The 13,175-nt window shown below is 42.9% G+C and overlaps 1 protein-coding gene across 3 annotated transcripts in view; it reads right to left on the bottom strand.

The window, feature by feature from the left end:
- The window catches only part of mgll (monoglyceride lipase), an 82,439-nt gene that overhangs the window by 47,303 nt on the left and 21,961 nt on the right, over nt 1-13,175 (bottom strand). The window contains exons 1-2 of one of the 3 annotated variants that reach the window (XM_061904870.1): nt 7,691-7,794; nt 7,554-7,619 (exon numbers count right to left, since the gene is read on the bottom strand). The exons of the other annotated variants lie outside the window; for them this stretch is intronic. Of the exons in view, the coding sequence (XP_061760854.1) occupies nt 7,554-7,619; nt 7,691-7,779 (155 nt within the window). The 5' untranslated portion in view covers nt 7,780-7,794. Of the gene's footprint in view, nt 1-7,553; nt 7,620-7,690; nt 7,795-13,175 lie in introns of those variants that run through there. 3 annotated transcript variants of the gene reach the window in all.

Genomic DNA, 13,175 nt, shown 5'->3' with positions numbered 1-13,175 from the left:
CCATGACCCCAAAAGGGAATAAGCGGTAGAAAATGAGGGGATCTATCTATCTCTATATATATATATATATATATATATATATATATATATATAGTCAAGGTTTCTGTGGTTTATCCGTTATACAGCGTTTAATACCGGGGTAGAGCGGAATATACGTTAGGTCAGGAAAAAACACAGAGGCTATATTTTACATACATTTTTATAATAAAATCCCCTGACGAGCAGGGAAACCGGCGAAACAGGCTTGTGGGGATGATATAGCCTCTGTGTTTTTCATCCCTACAAGCCAGTTTCGCCGCTTTCCCTGCTCGTCAGGGGATTTTACATACTTTTTATAATAAAATCCCTTGACGATCAGGGAAACTGGTGAAACAGGCTTGTGGGGATGATATAGCCTCAGTGTTTTTGCAGGTTTATAAATAAAGCCAATAATGCCTTTTTTGTACTCCCCTTTATTTAGAAAAGCATCGGAACGTACCGAAAAGTATCGAAATACATTTTGCTACCGGTACCAAAATATTGATATCGGGACAACACTACCCCAAAGGGTTGGTACTTTTTTTTTTTTTTTGCAAACAAACAGCAAGTAACTGAGTCTTAAAGACAATAATTTGTAACTTATCTCGTCTCCTGCATTATTCATCATGTCTTCGTGCACTGGGCCTCCGGTCAGTGCTGTGTTACGCTTGAAATAAAGCCCGACACAAGCAGCGGGGAACACAAAGTCAAAGAGGGAAGGAAGTTAACCCAGACATCCGTCACTCAGTATGCCAGTGACCAGTTTACACAACATGACCTGGACGTGCACACAACACTTGTTGACCGCTTCAAAGGACATCTGTTAGAAGACCTGTCAATCATTGCCTCGGCACCTTTCACCCACTTCCTGGTTTTTTCCTGAAAGGGAGCCTTTCACTGGCTGGTGACCTTCGACCCCGGTCTTATGGGCGAGATGGTAACATAATAGCATATGTGTTTGTTTATGTGGTCTGGTTTTATATACAAGTTTTAATTACACACATTCTAGCTCTGTCCTGCTCCTAACCCATAGCGTTCAATATGATGCGGGTCCACCTTTTGCAGCTATTACAGCTTCAATTCCTCTGGGAAGGCTGTCCACAAGGTTGCAGAGTGTGTTTATAGGATTTTTCAAACATTCTTCCAAAAGGTGTTCTATCGGGTTCAGGTCAGGACTCTGTGCAGGCCAGTCAAGTTCATCCACGCCTTGATGTCTTGCTTTGTGCACTGGTGCAGAGTCATGTTGGAAGAGGAAGGGGCCCGCTCCAAACTGTTCCCACCAGCTTGGGAGCATGGAATTTTCCAAAATATTTTGGTATCCCGGAGCATTCAAAGTACCTTTTAATGGAACCAAGGGGGCAAGCCCAACTCCTGAGAAACGACCCCACACCATAATTCCTCCGCTGACACCCTCTCTGTCAGTTTACGTGGCCTACCACTTGGTGACTGAGTTGCTGTTGTTCCCAAACATTTCCATGTTCTTATAATACAACCGATGAAGGAAGGAGCTGTCCTATGACAGTTCCAAGAGCGGCCCATTCTTTCACAAATGTTTGTAGGAACAGTCTTCATGCCTAAGTGCTTGATTTTATACACCTGTGGCCAGGCCAAGAGATTACCTATTTTAAAGAAGTTGGGAAAGGTGGCAATAAACACTAATAAAGTTGAGGAATGCTCATCAAACACTGATTTGGAACATCCCACAGGTGTGCAGGCTAATTGGGTACAGGTGGGTGCCATGATTGGTTATAAAAACAGCTTCCCAAAAAATGTTCAGTCTTTCACAAGAAAGGATGGGGCGAGGTACACCCCTTTGTCCACAACTGTGTGAGCAAATAGTCAAACAGTTTAAGAACAACCTTTCTCAAAGTGCAATTGCAAGAAATTTAGGGATTTCAACATCTACGCTCCATAATATCATCAAAAGGTTCAGAGAATCTGGAGAAATCACTCCACTTAAGCGGCATGGCCGGAAACCAACATTGAATGACCGTGACCTTCAATCCCTCAGACGGCACTGTATCAAAAACCGACATCAAGCTCTAAAGGATATCACCACATGGGCTCAGGAACACTTCAGAAAACCACTGTCACTAAATACAGTTCGTCGCTACATCTGTAAGTACAAGTTAAAGCTCTACTATGCAAAGCAAAAGACATTTATCAACAACATCCAGAAACGCCACAGGCTTCTCTGGGCCCGAGATCATCTAAGATGGACTGATGCAAAGTGGAAAAGTGTTCTGTGGTCTGACGAGTCCACATTTCAAATTGTTTATGGAAATATTCAACATTGTGTCATCCGGACCAAAGGGGAAGCGAATTATCCAGACTGCTATCGACGCAAAGTTGAAAAGCCAGCATCTGATGGTATGGGGGTGCATTAGTGCCCAAGGCATGGGTAACTTACACATCTGTGAAGGTACCATTAATGCTGAAAGGCACATACAGGTTTTGGAACAACATATGCTGCCATCTAAGCGTCGTCTTTATCATGGACGCCCCTGCTTATTTCAAACAGACAATGCCAAGCCACATTCAGCACGTGTTGCAACAGCGTGGCTTTGTAAAAAAAAAAAGTGTGGGTACTTTCCTGGCCCGCCTGCAGTCCAGACCTGTCTCCCATGGAAAATGTGCGGCGCATTATGAAGCGTAAAATACGACAGCGGAGACCCCGGACTGTTGAAGGACTGAAGCTCTACATAAAACAAGAATGGGAAAGAATTCCACTTTCAAAGCTTCAACAATTAGTTTCCTCAGTTCCCAAACGTTTGAGTGTGGTTAAAAGAAAAGGTGATGTAACACAGTGGTGAACATGCCCTTTCCCAACTACTTTGGCACGTGTTGCAGCCATGAAATTCTAAGTTAATTATTATTTGCAAAAAAAATATAAAGTTTATGGAGTTTGAACATCAAATATGTTGTCTTTGTAGTTTATTCATTTAAATATGGGTTGAAAAGGATTTGCAAATCATTGTATTCCGTTTATATTTACATCTAACACAATTTCCCAAATCATATGGAAACGGGGTTTGTATTTTTTTTTTTTTTTAAATGCTCCTACCCTACAGATGCAAAAATATACTATTCATTCAGATTCCAAGAGGCAAAAAGTGTAACCAAAGAACTGTTTTGCAAGAACGAGCAGCTTTGTGTTGCACGTTCATCTTCCTTGTGTGTAAAGTGCATACTGTACACCCGCTGCTGCCCTATAGGCTGATGACATTTACACCACACACACACACACACACACACACACATATCAGTATGTGACCTACAAACACGTGTGTGTGCATTGCCACAGAACAAAAACAAAAAGCCCCTGCAGTCCAAAGATATTTGCCATGTTTACATTATCAGACGCCTGCAAGTTGCAATGTTGGACGTAACAATTCATTCTCCTGAATGCTTGTTGTTGCCTTCCCTCGGCAGCTTGAAACTCATTTGGAAGCAGATGGCGGTAATATCCAAAGAAAAAGGAGCCATTCGCCACTTAACGGCACATCTCATTGCAGTTTCACTGCTGGGGATGACAGTAAAAACCATCCATAAGGCATCGGAATGAAGAATGCTATTGTGAAAAGTTTGCAGAAGATGCTGATCCTTACAATATCAATGATTATGTTGGGGATGTAGTGATATACAAACCCCGTTTCCATATGAGTTGGGAAATTGTGTTAGATGTAAAAAATGGAATACAATGATTTGCAAAAGTTACGATTTGTGGGCGCATTGTGATGCGCGGAGGTGTCGGCCCCAAGATGCCAAAGACGGGAGCAAGCAGGAGTGGAGGTAGGAACCAGATTTAATAATAAAACACAACAAAATACTTCACAAAGGAAAAGAAAAGGCATGTGTAGCCTGCATGTTACTTAAGTACAGCACTGTACAAGTATTAAGTAAACAATGAATTATATAACTGGGCTAGATCAGAAGAAACTAAATTCAGCTCTAGGAATGGAGACTATAGAGCTTTTTCATTTCGGGCTCCAGTACTCCGGAATGCCCTCCCGGTAACAGTTCGAGATGCCACCACAGTAGAAGCATTTAAGTCTCACCTTAAAACTCATTTGTATACTCTAGCCTTTACATAGACTCCCTTTTTAGACCAGTTGATCTGCCGTTTCTTTTCTTTTTCTCCTATGTCCCACTCTCCCTTGTGGAGGGGTTCCGGTCCGATCCGGTGGCCATGTACTGCTTGCCTGTGTATCGGCTGGGGACATCTCTGCGCTGCTGATCCGCCTCCGCTTGGGATGGTTTCCTGCTGGCTCCGCTGTGAACGGGACTCTCGCTGCTGTGTTGGATCCGCTTTGGACTGGACTCTCGTGACTGTGTTGGATCCATTAGGGATTGAACTTTCACAGTATCATGTTAGACCCGCTCGACATCCATTGCTTTCCTCCTCTCCAAGGTTCTCATAGTCATTGTCACCGACGTCCCACTGGGTGGGAGTTTTCCTTGCCCTTATGTGGGCCTACCGAGGATGTCGTGGTGGTTTGTGCAGCCCTTTGAGACACTAGTGATTTAGGGCTATATAAGTAAACATTGATTGATTGATTGAGTAATGAAGACTGAACACCGGTTTTAAGTTTAAATGGTACCAAATTATATTAAAGAATTATAGGAAAAATAAACAACAAAAAGACATGTAAATTCGAATGGCCATTCACATTTTCAACATAAATTACAGAACGTTCAATATTTACAATGTGATAAAGTACTTGATTCAGTCCTTGTTTTTACCAAGAATGGTATAGGCGCTCTCCCTTAGAGATAGGGTGAGAAGCTCTGCCATCCGGGAGGAACTCAAAGTAAAGCCGCTGCTCCTCCACATGGAGAGGAGCCAGATGAGGTGGTTCGGGCATCTGGTCAGGATGCCACCCGAACGCCTCCCTAGGGAAGTGTTTAGGGGACGTCCAACCGGTAGGAGGCCACGGGGAAGACCCAGGACACGTTGGGAAGACTGTCTCCCGGCTGGCCTGGGAACGCCTCGGGATCCCCCGGGAAGAGCTAGGCGAAGAAGCTGGGGAGAGGGAAGTCTGGGTTTCCCTGCTTAGGCTGTTGCCCCCGCGACCCGACCTCGGATAAGCGGAAGATGATGGATGGATGGTATAGGCGCAACACGACAGTTCATTAAACGACCTCGCAAAGTCCACGTTGTGGTGGCATTTTAGTGAAGGTAACAGGTAAATGTGAAAGTTCAGGGAGGACAGAAATTAACTTGTTGAGTTATGAAAAACCCAAAGGGAAAAAACAGAGCGGCTGCTGAGGAGCCTCCTACCCGCCCGGGGCTCGGTTGGGTGGATTCAGTTCCAGGCATAAAGCTTAAGACTCTAGTTCAGGCTCTAGCTCGCCATCCAACATGTCCTGTTCAACAAGGGCAGGACCAGGCAATTTTCCAGTGCGCGCACACAAAATACATTCAGATACTAAATAATACTACTGTATTCTAATAGCAAGCATATTTCTTAATATTGTACAATAATTCATGAATCCAATTAGAATAAATATAATAATTTTTATATCAAAATATTAATTCTCTAATATCAAAATCTACCAATTGCAACCACAAATAAAGTGCATAGCAGACAGTGGTTCACTGGACTGCATCATAAAATCAATCAATCAATATTTATTTTATATAGCCCCAAATCACAAATGTCTCAAAGGACTGCACAAATCATTACGACTACAACATCCTCGGAAGAACCCACAAAAGGGCAAGGAAAACTCACACCCAGTGGGCAGGGAGAATTCACATCCAGTGGGACGCCAGTGACAATGCTGACTATGAGAAACCTTGGAGAGGACCTCAGATGTGGGCAACCCCCCCCTCTAGGGGACCGAAAGCAATGGATGTCGAGCGGGTCTAGCATGATACTGTGAAAGTTCAATCCATAGTGGCTCCAACACAGCCACGAGAGTTCAGTTCAAGCGGATCCAAGACAGCAGCGAGAGTCCCGTCCACAGGAGACCATCTCAAGCGGAGGCGGATCAGCAGCGTAGAGATGTCCCCAACCGATACACAGGCGAGCGGTCCATCCTGGGTCTCGACTCTGGACAGCCAGTACTTCATCCATGGTCATCGGACCGGACCCCCTCCACAAGGGAGGGGGGGACATAGGAGAAAGAAAAGAAGCGGCAGATCAACTGGTCTAAAAAGGAGGTCTATTTAAAGGCTAGAGTATACAGATGAGTTTTAAGGTGAGACTTAAAATATTTTACTGAGGTAGCATCTCGAACTGTTACCGGGAGGGCATTTCAGAGTACTGGAGCCCGAACGGAAAACGCTCTATAGCCCGCAGACTATTTTTGGGCTCTAGGAATCACTAATAAACCGGAGTCTTTTGAACGCAGATTTCTTGCCGGGACATATGGTACAATACAATCGGCAAGATAGGATGGAGCTAGACCGTGTAGTATTTTATACGTAAGTAGTAAAACCTTAAAGTCACATCTTAAGTGCACAGGAAGCCAGTGCAGGTGAGCCAGTATAGGTGTATATGTATGTATATACAGTATAGGTATATATGTATGTATATATGTATATAAAGGTATATACAGTACAGGCATAATGTGATCAAACTTTCTTGTTCTTGTCAAAAGTCTAGCAGCCGCATTTTGTACCAACTGTAATCTTTTAATGCTAGACATAGGGAGACCCGAAAATAATACGTTACAATAATACGTTACAGTAGTTGAGGCGAGACGTAACAAACGCATGGATAATGATCTCGGCGTCTTTAGTGGACAAAATGGAGCGAATTTTAGCGATATTTGATCTGCCGTTTCTTTTCTTTTTCTTCTATGTCCCACTCTCCTTTGTGGAGGGGGTCCGGTCCGATCCGGTGGCCATGTACTGCTTGCCTGTGTATCGGCTGGGGACATCTCGGCGCTGCTGATCCGCCTCCGCTTGGGATGGTTTCCTGCTGGCTCCGCTGTGAACGGGACTCTCGCTGCTGTGTTGGATCCGCTTTGGACTGGACTCTCGCGACTGTGTTGGATCCATTATGGATTGAACTTTCACAGTATCATGTTAGACCCGCTCGACATCCATTGCTTCCCTCCTCTCCAAGGTTCTCATAGTCATCATTGTCACCGACGTCCCACTGGGTGTGAGTTTTCCTTGCCCTTATGTGGGCCTACCGAGGATGTCGTAGTGGTTTGTGCAGCCCTTTGAGACACTAGTGATTTAGGGCTATATAAGTAAACATTGATTGATTGATTGATTGATATTACGGAGATGAAAGAAGGCCGTTTTAGTAACGCTTTTAATGTGTGACTCAAAGGAGAGAGTTGGGTCGAAGATAATACCCAGATTCTTTACCGAGTCACCTTGTTTTATTATTTGGCATTGGATGCATAGCATTGACAACCATCAAACAATTAACACAACCCAGAAACAAATCAGACAATTGTTGAGAGTGCTAACGTTTCATTTAGTTGACAATATTCAAAGAAACAGACATATAAGTAGATGCTAACAGCTCCATTCAAAATGAATGTAGCGGCTAAGCTACACAGATACAACTCACCAATTCCGCAGATAAATCACACTTAAACACTCTCGCACGACGACCCACGGCTTCAGTAGTTGGCTCCTGCAGTTCGAAATTATTACATTTCAATAAAAGCTAAAGTTAGTAATTAGTGTCAAAACCGAGTCACATACCTGCAGCAACGTCCCTCTCGCACTTCCTGGATTTTATGCTTCCCGCAATAGGTCACGTGACCGCGTGACGTAATGACGCCCGCGGTCATGTGCCCGCGTGACGTAATGACGCACGCAAAGACACGCAAATAAATAGGATATTTAATTTGAAATAATATTCAATGGGGTTTTGAGAGGATATTTAAATACAATTATTTAAATAGGAATATTTAATTACAAAGAATATTCAATGGGGTTTTAAAAGGATATTTAAATGAGGATATTTAATGGGGTTTTGTCACCCAGGTTACACGTGCCACCGCACGGAAAGCTAAATGCTACTTGTAGCAAGGGTGGAGTCCAAAAGTCCGTCAGCAACGCGAGCCGAGCGCGCGGAAAGCTAAGCTAAAACTTAGCAGAGTAAAAACAACGAAGGATAACAGATCGTAACTTGTTGCGTGAGCAAACGAAACAGCCAAGAGGAACTAAGGTAGCAGGTGGTCTTGAATACCACACAAATAATTCAAAACAGGTGTGCGTAGTGAGTCCGTGCAGGAGGCGTAATTAGGTTGCCATGGTGACAGTACGAAACAAGGAAGTGCGCTAACAAACGGGATCGGTAGAGTCCAAAACATGATCAAAACATAGGACAATACAAAAAGGACATAAACATGCTAGAGATGTGTGATCCGGAAGCCGGATCACAACAGCAAATCCTTTTCAACCCATATTCAGTTGAATGCACTACAAAGACAAGATATTTGATATTCAAACTCACAAATAATAATTAACTTGGAATTTCATGGCTGCAATGTGCCAAAGTAGTTGGGAAAGGGCATGTTCGCCAATGTGTTTCATCACCTTTTCTTTTAACAACACTCAAAAAACGTTTGGGAACTGAGGAAACTAATTGTTGAAGCTCTGAAAGTGGAATTCTTTCCCATTCTTGTTTTATGTAGAGATTTGGTCGTTCAACAGTCGAAGCCACGCGGTTGTAACACGTAGCTTGGCATTGTTTTGCTGAAATAAGCAGGGGCGTCCATGATACCGTCCATTTGTTGCTCCAAAACCTGTATGGACCATTCAGCATTTATGGTGTCTTCACAGATGTGTAAGTTACCCATGCCGTGGGCACTAATACACCCCCAATTTTCAACTTTGCGCCTATAACAATCCAGATGGCTATTTTCTTCTTTGTTCCGGAGGACACCACGTCCACAGTTTCCAAATACAATTTAAAATGTGAACTCGTCAGACCACAGAACTGTCACGCGTTGTGGCGCACTTCGTGGATGCACAACGACCAGTCAGCAGGATTGCAGGTAAGACTTGTTTTTAATATAATAAAACAAAAGAACACTGACACAGAAATGGAAAAAATAAAGCGCGTGCCTACGCACGGGAAGCTAATGCTAAACTTAGCTGGAGACAAAAAGTACAAAAATATAACGTGCCGACCGCACGCGAAGCTAAGGCGGAACTTAGCACATGGAAAGACATAGAACAAAATACCCACACTGGTTTAAATGTAACTTAGATATTGGGTTTCACTATGGAAAGCACTTTGAGTCACTAGAGAAAAGCGCTATATAAATATAATTCACTTCACTTCACTTAACGTGACTGGTTGCGTGAAGCAAACAATGGACCGAGGACGAACTAAGGAATCAGGTGGGCTTGAATACACAAATAATAATCACAAACAGGTGTGTGACAGGAGCCCGTGAGGAGGAGCACATTACGTTGCCATGGTGACTAAAACAAACAAGGAAGTGCTCAAACACAAGGATCGGCAGAGTCCAGAAACAAACATGATGAAAAACATATCAAAAGGCAAAACCATAAACGATCCGAGTCGCGGGTCGTGACAAGAACACTTTTCCACTTTGCATCAGTCCATCTTAGGTTGAGCTCGGGCCCAGCCAAGCCGGCGGCGTTCCTGGGTGTTGTTGATAAATGGCTTTCGCTTTGCATAGAAGAGTTTTAACTTGCACTTACAGATGTAGCGATGAACTGTAGTTACTGACAGTGGTATTGTTGCGGCTACTCTGTCAATCCAAAAAGGTTTCGAAAAAATAAAAATGAAGTTTGCAGAGTAGCCTTGAGGAGGAGGTTTTATGACGCGCTAAATTCCTAATAAGCACTCGCGGGGATACTTCCAGTTTCAAAATGTTAATTTATTTTCACAAACAAAAAGTATTCACCGTGGTTGACTTTCTTTATCCATTGCTTTCGGTCCCCTAGAGGGGGGGGGGGGGGGGGGGGGGTTGCCCACATCTGAGGTCCTCTCCAAGGTTTCTCATAGTCAGCATTGTCACTGGCGTCCCACTGGGTGTGAATTCTCCCTGTCCACTGGGTGTGAGTTTTCCTTGCCCTTTTGTGGGTTTTTCCGAGGATGTTGTAGTCGTAATGATTTGTGCAGTCCTTTGAGACATTTGTGAATTTAGGCTATATAAATAAACATTGATTGATTGATTGATATAATACAAATAAACTTATTTCGTGGTAAACAAACAATCCTTCAGTATGACAGACAGACAAAGGCAGCGCCCAGCTGTGCTGTCCTCCCAATTATAGGAGGAGTAAGTTGCCCACCGGGAGGAGCGTGAGCAGCTGAAAACAATCAATCAATCATAATTCATCTAAAACATCCAATAAATAATCAACATCTTCATTGGCATTATTGGATTAGATTGTCAAAACAATAAATGAATAAATAATATAAATCGGCTCCAACAGGTATTATGAAGTGTTCTTCAGCCCCACGCGGTGATATCCTTTACACACCGATGTCGGTTTTTGATGCAGTACCGCATGAGGGATCAAAGGTCCGTAATGTCATCGCTTAGGTGCAGTGATTTCTCCAGATTCTCTGAATCCTTTTGATGATTTTACGGACCGTAGATGGTAAAATCCCTAAATTCCTTGTTGAGAAATGTTGTTCTAAAACTGTTTGACAATTTGCTTGCAAATTGGTGACCCTCGCCCCATCCTTGTTTGTGAATGACTTAGCATTTCTTTGAAGCTGTTTTTATACCCAATCATGGCACCCACCTGTTCCCAATTAGCCTGCACACCTGTGGGATGTTCCAAATAAGTGTTTGATGAGCATTCCTTACCTTAATTAGTATTTTTTGCCACCTTTCCAAACTCCTTTGTCACGTGTTGCTGGCATCAAATTTTAAAGTTAATGCTTATCTTTGTAGTGCATTCAACTGAATATGGGTTGAAAATTATTTGCAAATCATTGTATTCTGTTTATATTTACATCTAACACAATTTCCCAACTCATATGGAAACAGGGTTTGTAGATGACCATATAACTAATTAGATGACCACAGTAACTAATTACATCACCATAGTAACTAGTATATCATGCAAAAGCTCAGATTCCAACCATTAAAATACTTGGTATAGTTGAAGACTTACGGTCATTAGAAAACATGACTGCAGCTACACTTTCCATTTAAAGATCGAAAAAACTAATTTGTGGAATCCTCGGGGAGCCAGATTGAAAAGCTTAACGGTCCCTCACCATTGATGTGTTCCATCTATAAAGTTAAAGCAACATAACAGGTAATGATTTTAGTAATACATGTAGGTCTACACCCATAATAAAGGTGCTTGCACTTTCCACTCAGACCCCAAGGTAATAAGGCTGGAGCTGAGGGTCCAATTTGATGGAAAAATGCTTCTTCTCTCGGCGAGTATAACCTTTGGCGCTCAGCGTGGAATGTAATTACATGCTGGCTAAAGTGTCCCGTGGGATCGTGGGTATACTGGCGGTGTTGGTATCTCACACACACGGAGAGAGAGAGAAAAGAGACAAAGGATGAATAAGCAAGGTCCAAACAGAGGGGCAATATTGATGCACTACAGTAGGGTTGGGCGATATATTGATATACTCGATATATTGCGGGTTTGTCTGTGCGATATAAAAAATGACTATATTGTAGAGGTGTAACGATACACAAAAATTTCGGTTCGGTACCTACCTCGGTTTAGAGGTCACGGTTCGGTTCATTTTCGGTACAGTAAGAAAACAACAAAATATACATTTTTTGGGTTATTTATTTACCAAATTCGTAAACAATGGCATAACATACATACAGGTGCTGGTCATATTATTAGAATATCATGAAAAAGTTGATTTATTTCATTAATTCCATTTAAAAAGTCAAACTTGTAGAATGTATACATTAATTCCAAACAGACTTGATACATTTCAAGTGTTTTTTGGCCAAAAATGAGATGATTATAGCTGACAAACCTTAAATTCAACATCTCAGAAAATTAGAATATGGTGAAAAGGTCAGATATTGAAGACACCTGGTGCCACACTCTAATTAGCTAACTCACTCAAAACACCTGGACAAGCCTTTAAATGGTCTCTCATTTTGATTCTGTATGACACACAATCATGGGGAAGACTGCTGACTTGACAACTGTCCAAAAGATGACCATTGATACTTTAAAGAAGGAGGGCAAGACACAACAGGTCATTGCCAAAGAGGTTGGATGTTCCCAGAGCTCTGTGTCCAAGCACATTAATAGAGAGGCCAAGGGAAGACAAAGATGTGGTAGAAAAAAGTGTACAAGCAAGAGGGATAACCGCGCTCTGGAGAGGATTGTCAAACAAAACCCATTCAAAAATGTGGGGGAGATCCACAAAGAGTGGACTGCAGCTGGAGTCAGCGCTTCAAGAACCACCACGCACCGACGTATGCAAGATATGGGCTTCAGTTGTCGCATTCCTTGTGTAAAGCCACTCTTGAATAAGAGACAACGTCAAAAGGACAAAAAGGACTGGACTGCTGCTGAGTGGTCCAAAGTTATGTTTTCAGATGAAAGTCAATTTTGTATCTCCTTTGGAAATCAAGGTCCCAGAGTCTGGAGGAAGACAGGAGAGGCACAGAATCCACGTTGCCTGAAGTCCAGTGTCAAATTTCCACAATGGGTAATGGTCTGGGGTGCCATGTCATCTGCTGGTGTTGGTCCACTGTGTTTCCTGAGGTCTAGGGTCAATGCAGCAGTCTACCAGGAAGTTTTAGAACACTTTATGCTGCCAATTTTATGGAGGTGAAGATTTCATTTTCCAACATGACTTGGCACCTGCACACAGTGCCAAATCTACCTGTACCTGGTTTAAGGACCATGGTATCCCTGTTCTTGATTGGCCTGCAAACTCACCTGACCTTAACCCCATAGAAAAGCTATGAGGTATTGTGAAGCGGAAGATGCCAGATGCCAGACCCAACAATGCTGAAGAGCTGAAGGCCACTATTAAAGCAAGCTGGTCTCTCATAACACCTGAGGAGTGCAACGGACTGGTCGACTTTATGCCACGCCGTATTGCTGCAGCAATTCAGGCAAAAGGAGCTGCAACTAAGTATCAATCAATCAATCAATCAATGTTTATTTATATAGCCCCAAATCACAAATGTCTCAAAGGACTGCACAAATCATTACGACTACAACATCCTCGGAAGAACCCACTAAAGGGCAA

Source organism: Nerophis ophidion, linkage group LG06 (genome assembly GCF_033978795.1).
Source record: "Nerophis ophidion isolate RoL-2023_Sa linkage group LG06, RoL_Noph_v1.0, whole genome shotgun sequence".
Classification (NCBI taxonomy): Eukaryota; Metazoa; Chordata; class Actinopteri; order Syngnathiformes; family Syngnathidae; genus Nerophis; species Nerophis ophidion.
This window is presented reverse-complemented; position numbering and strand designations above follow the sequence as displayed.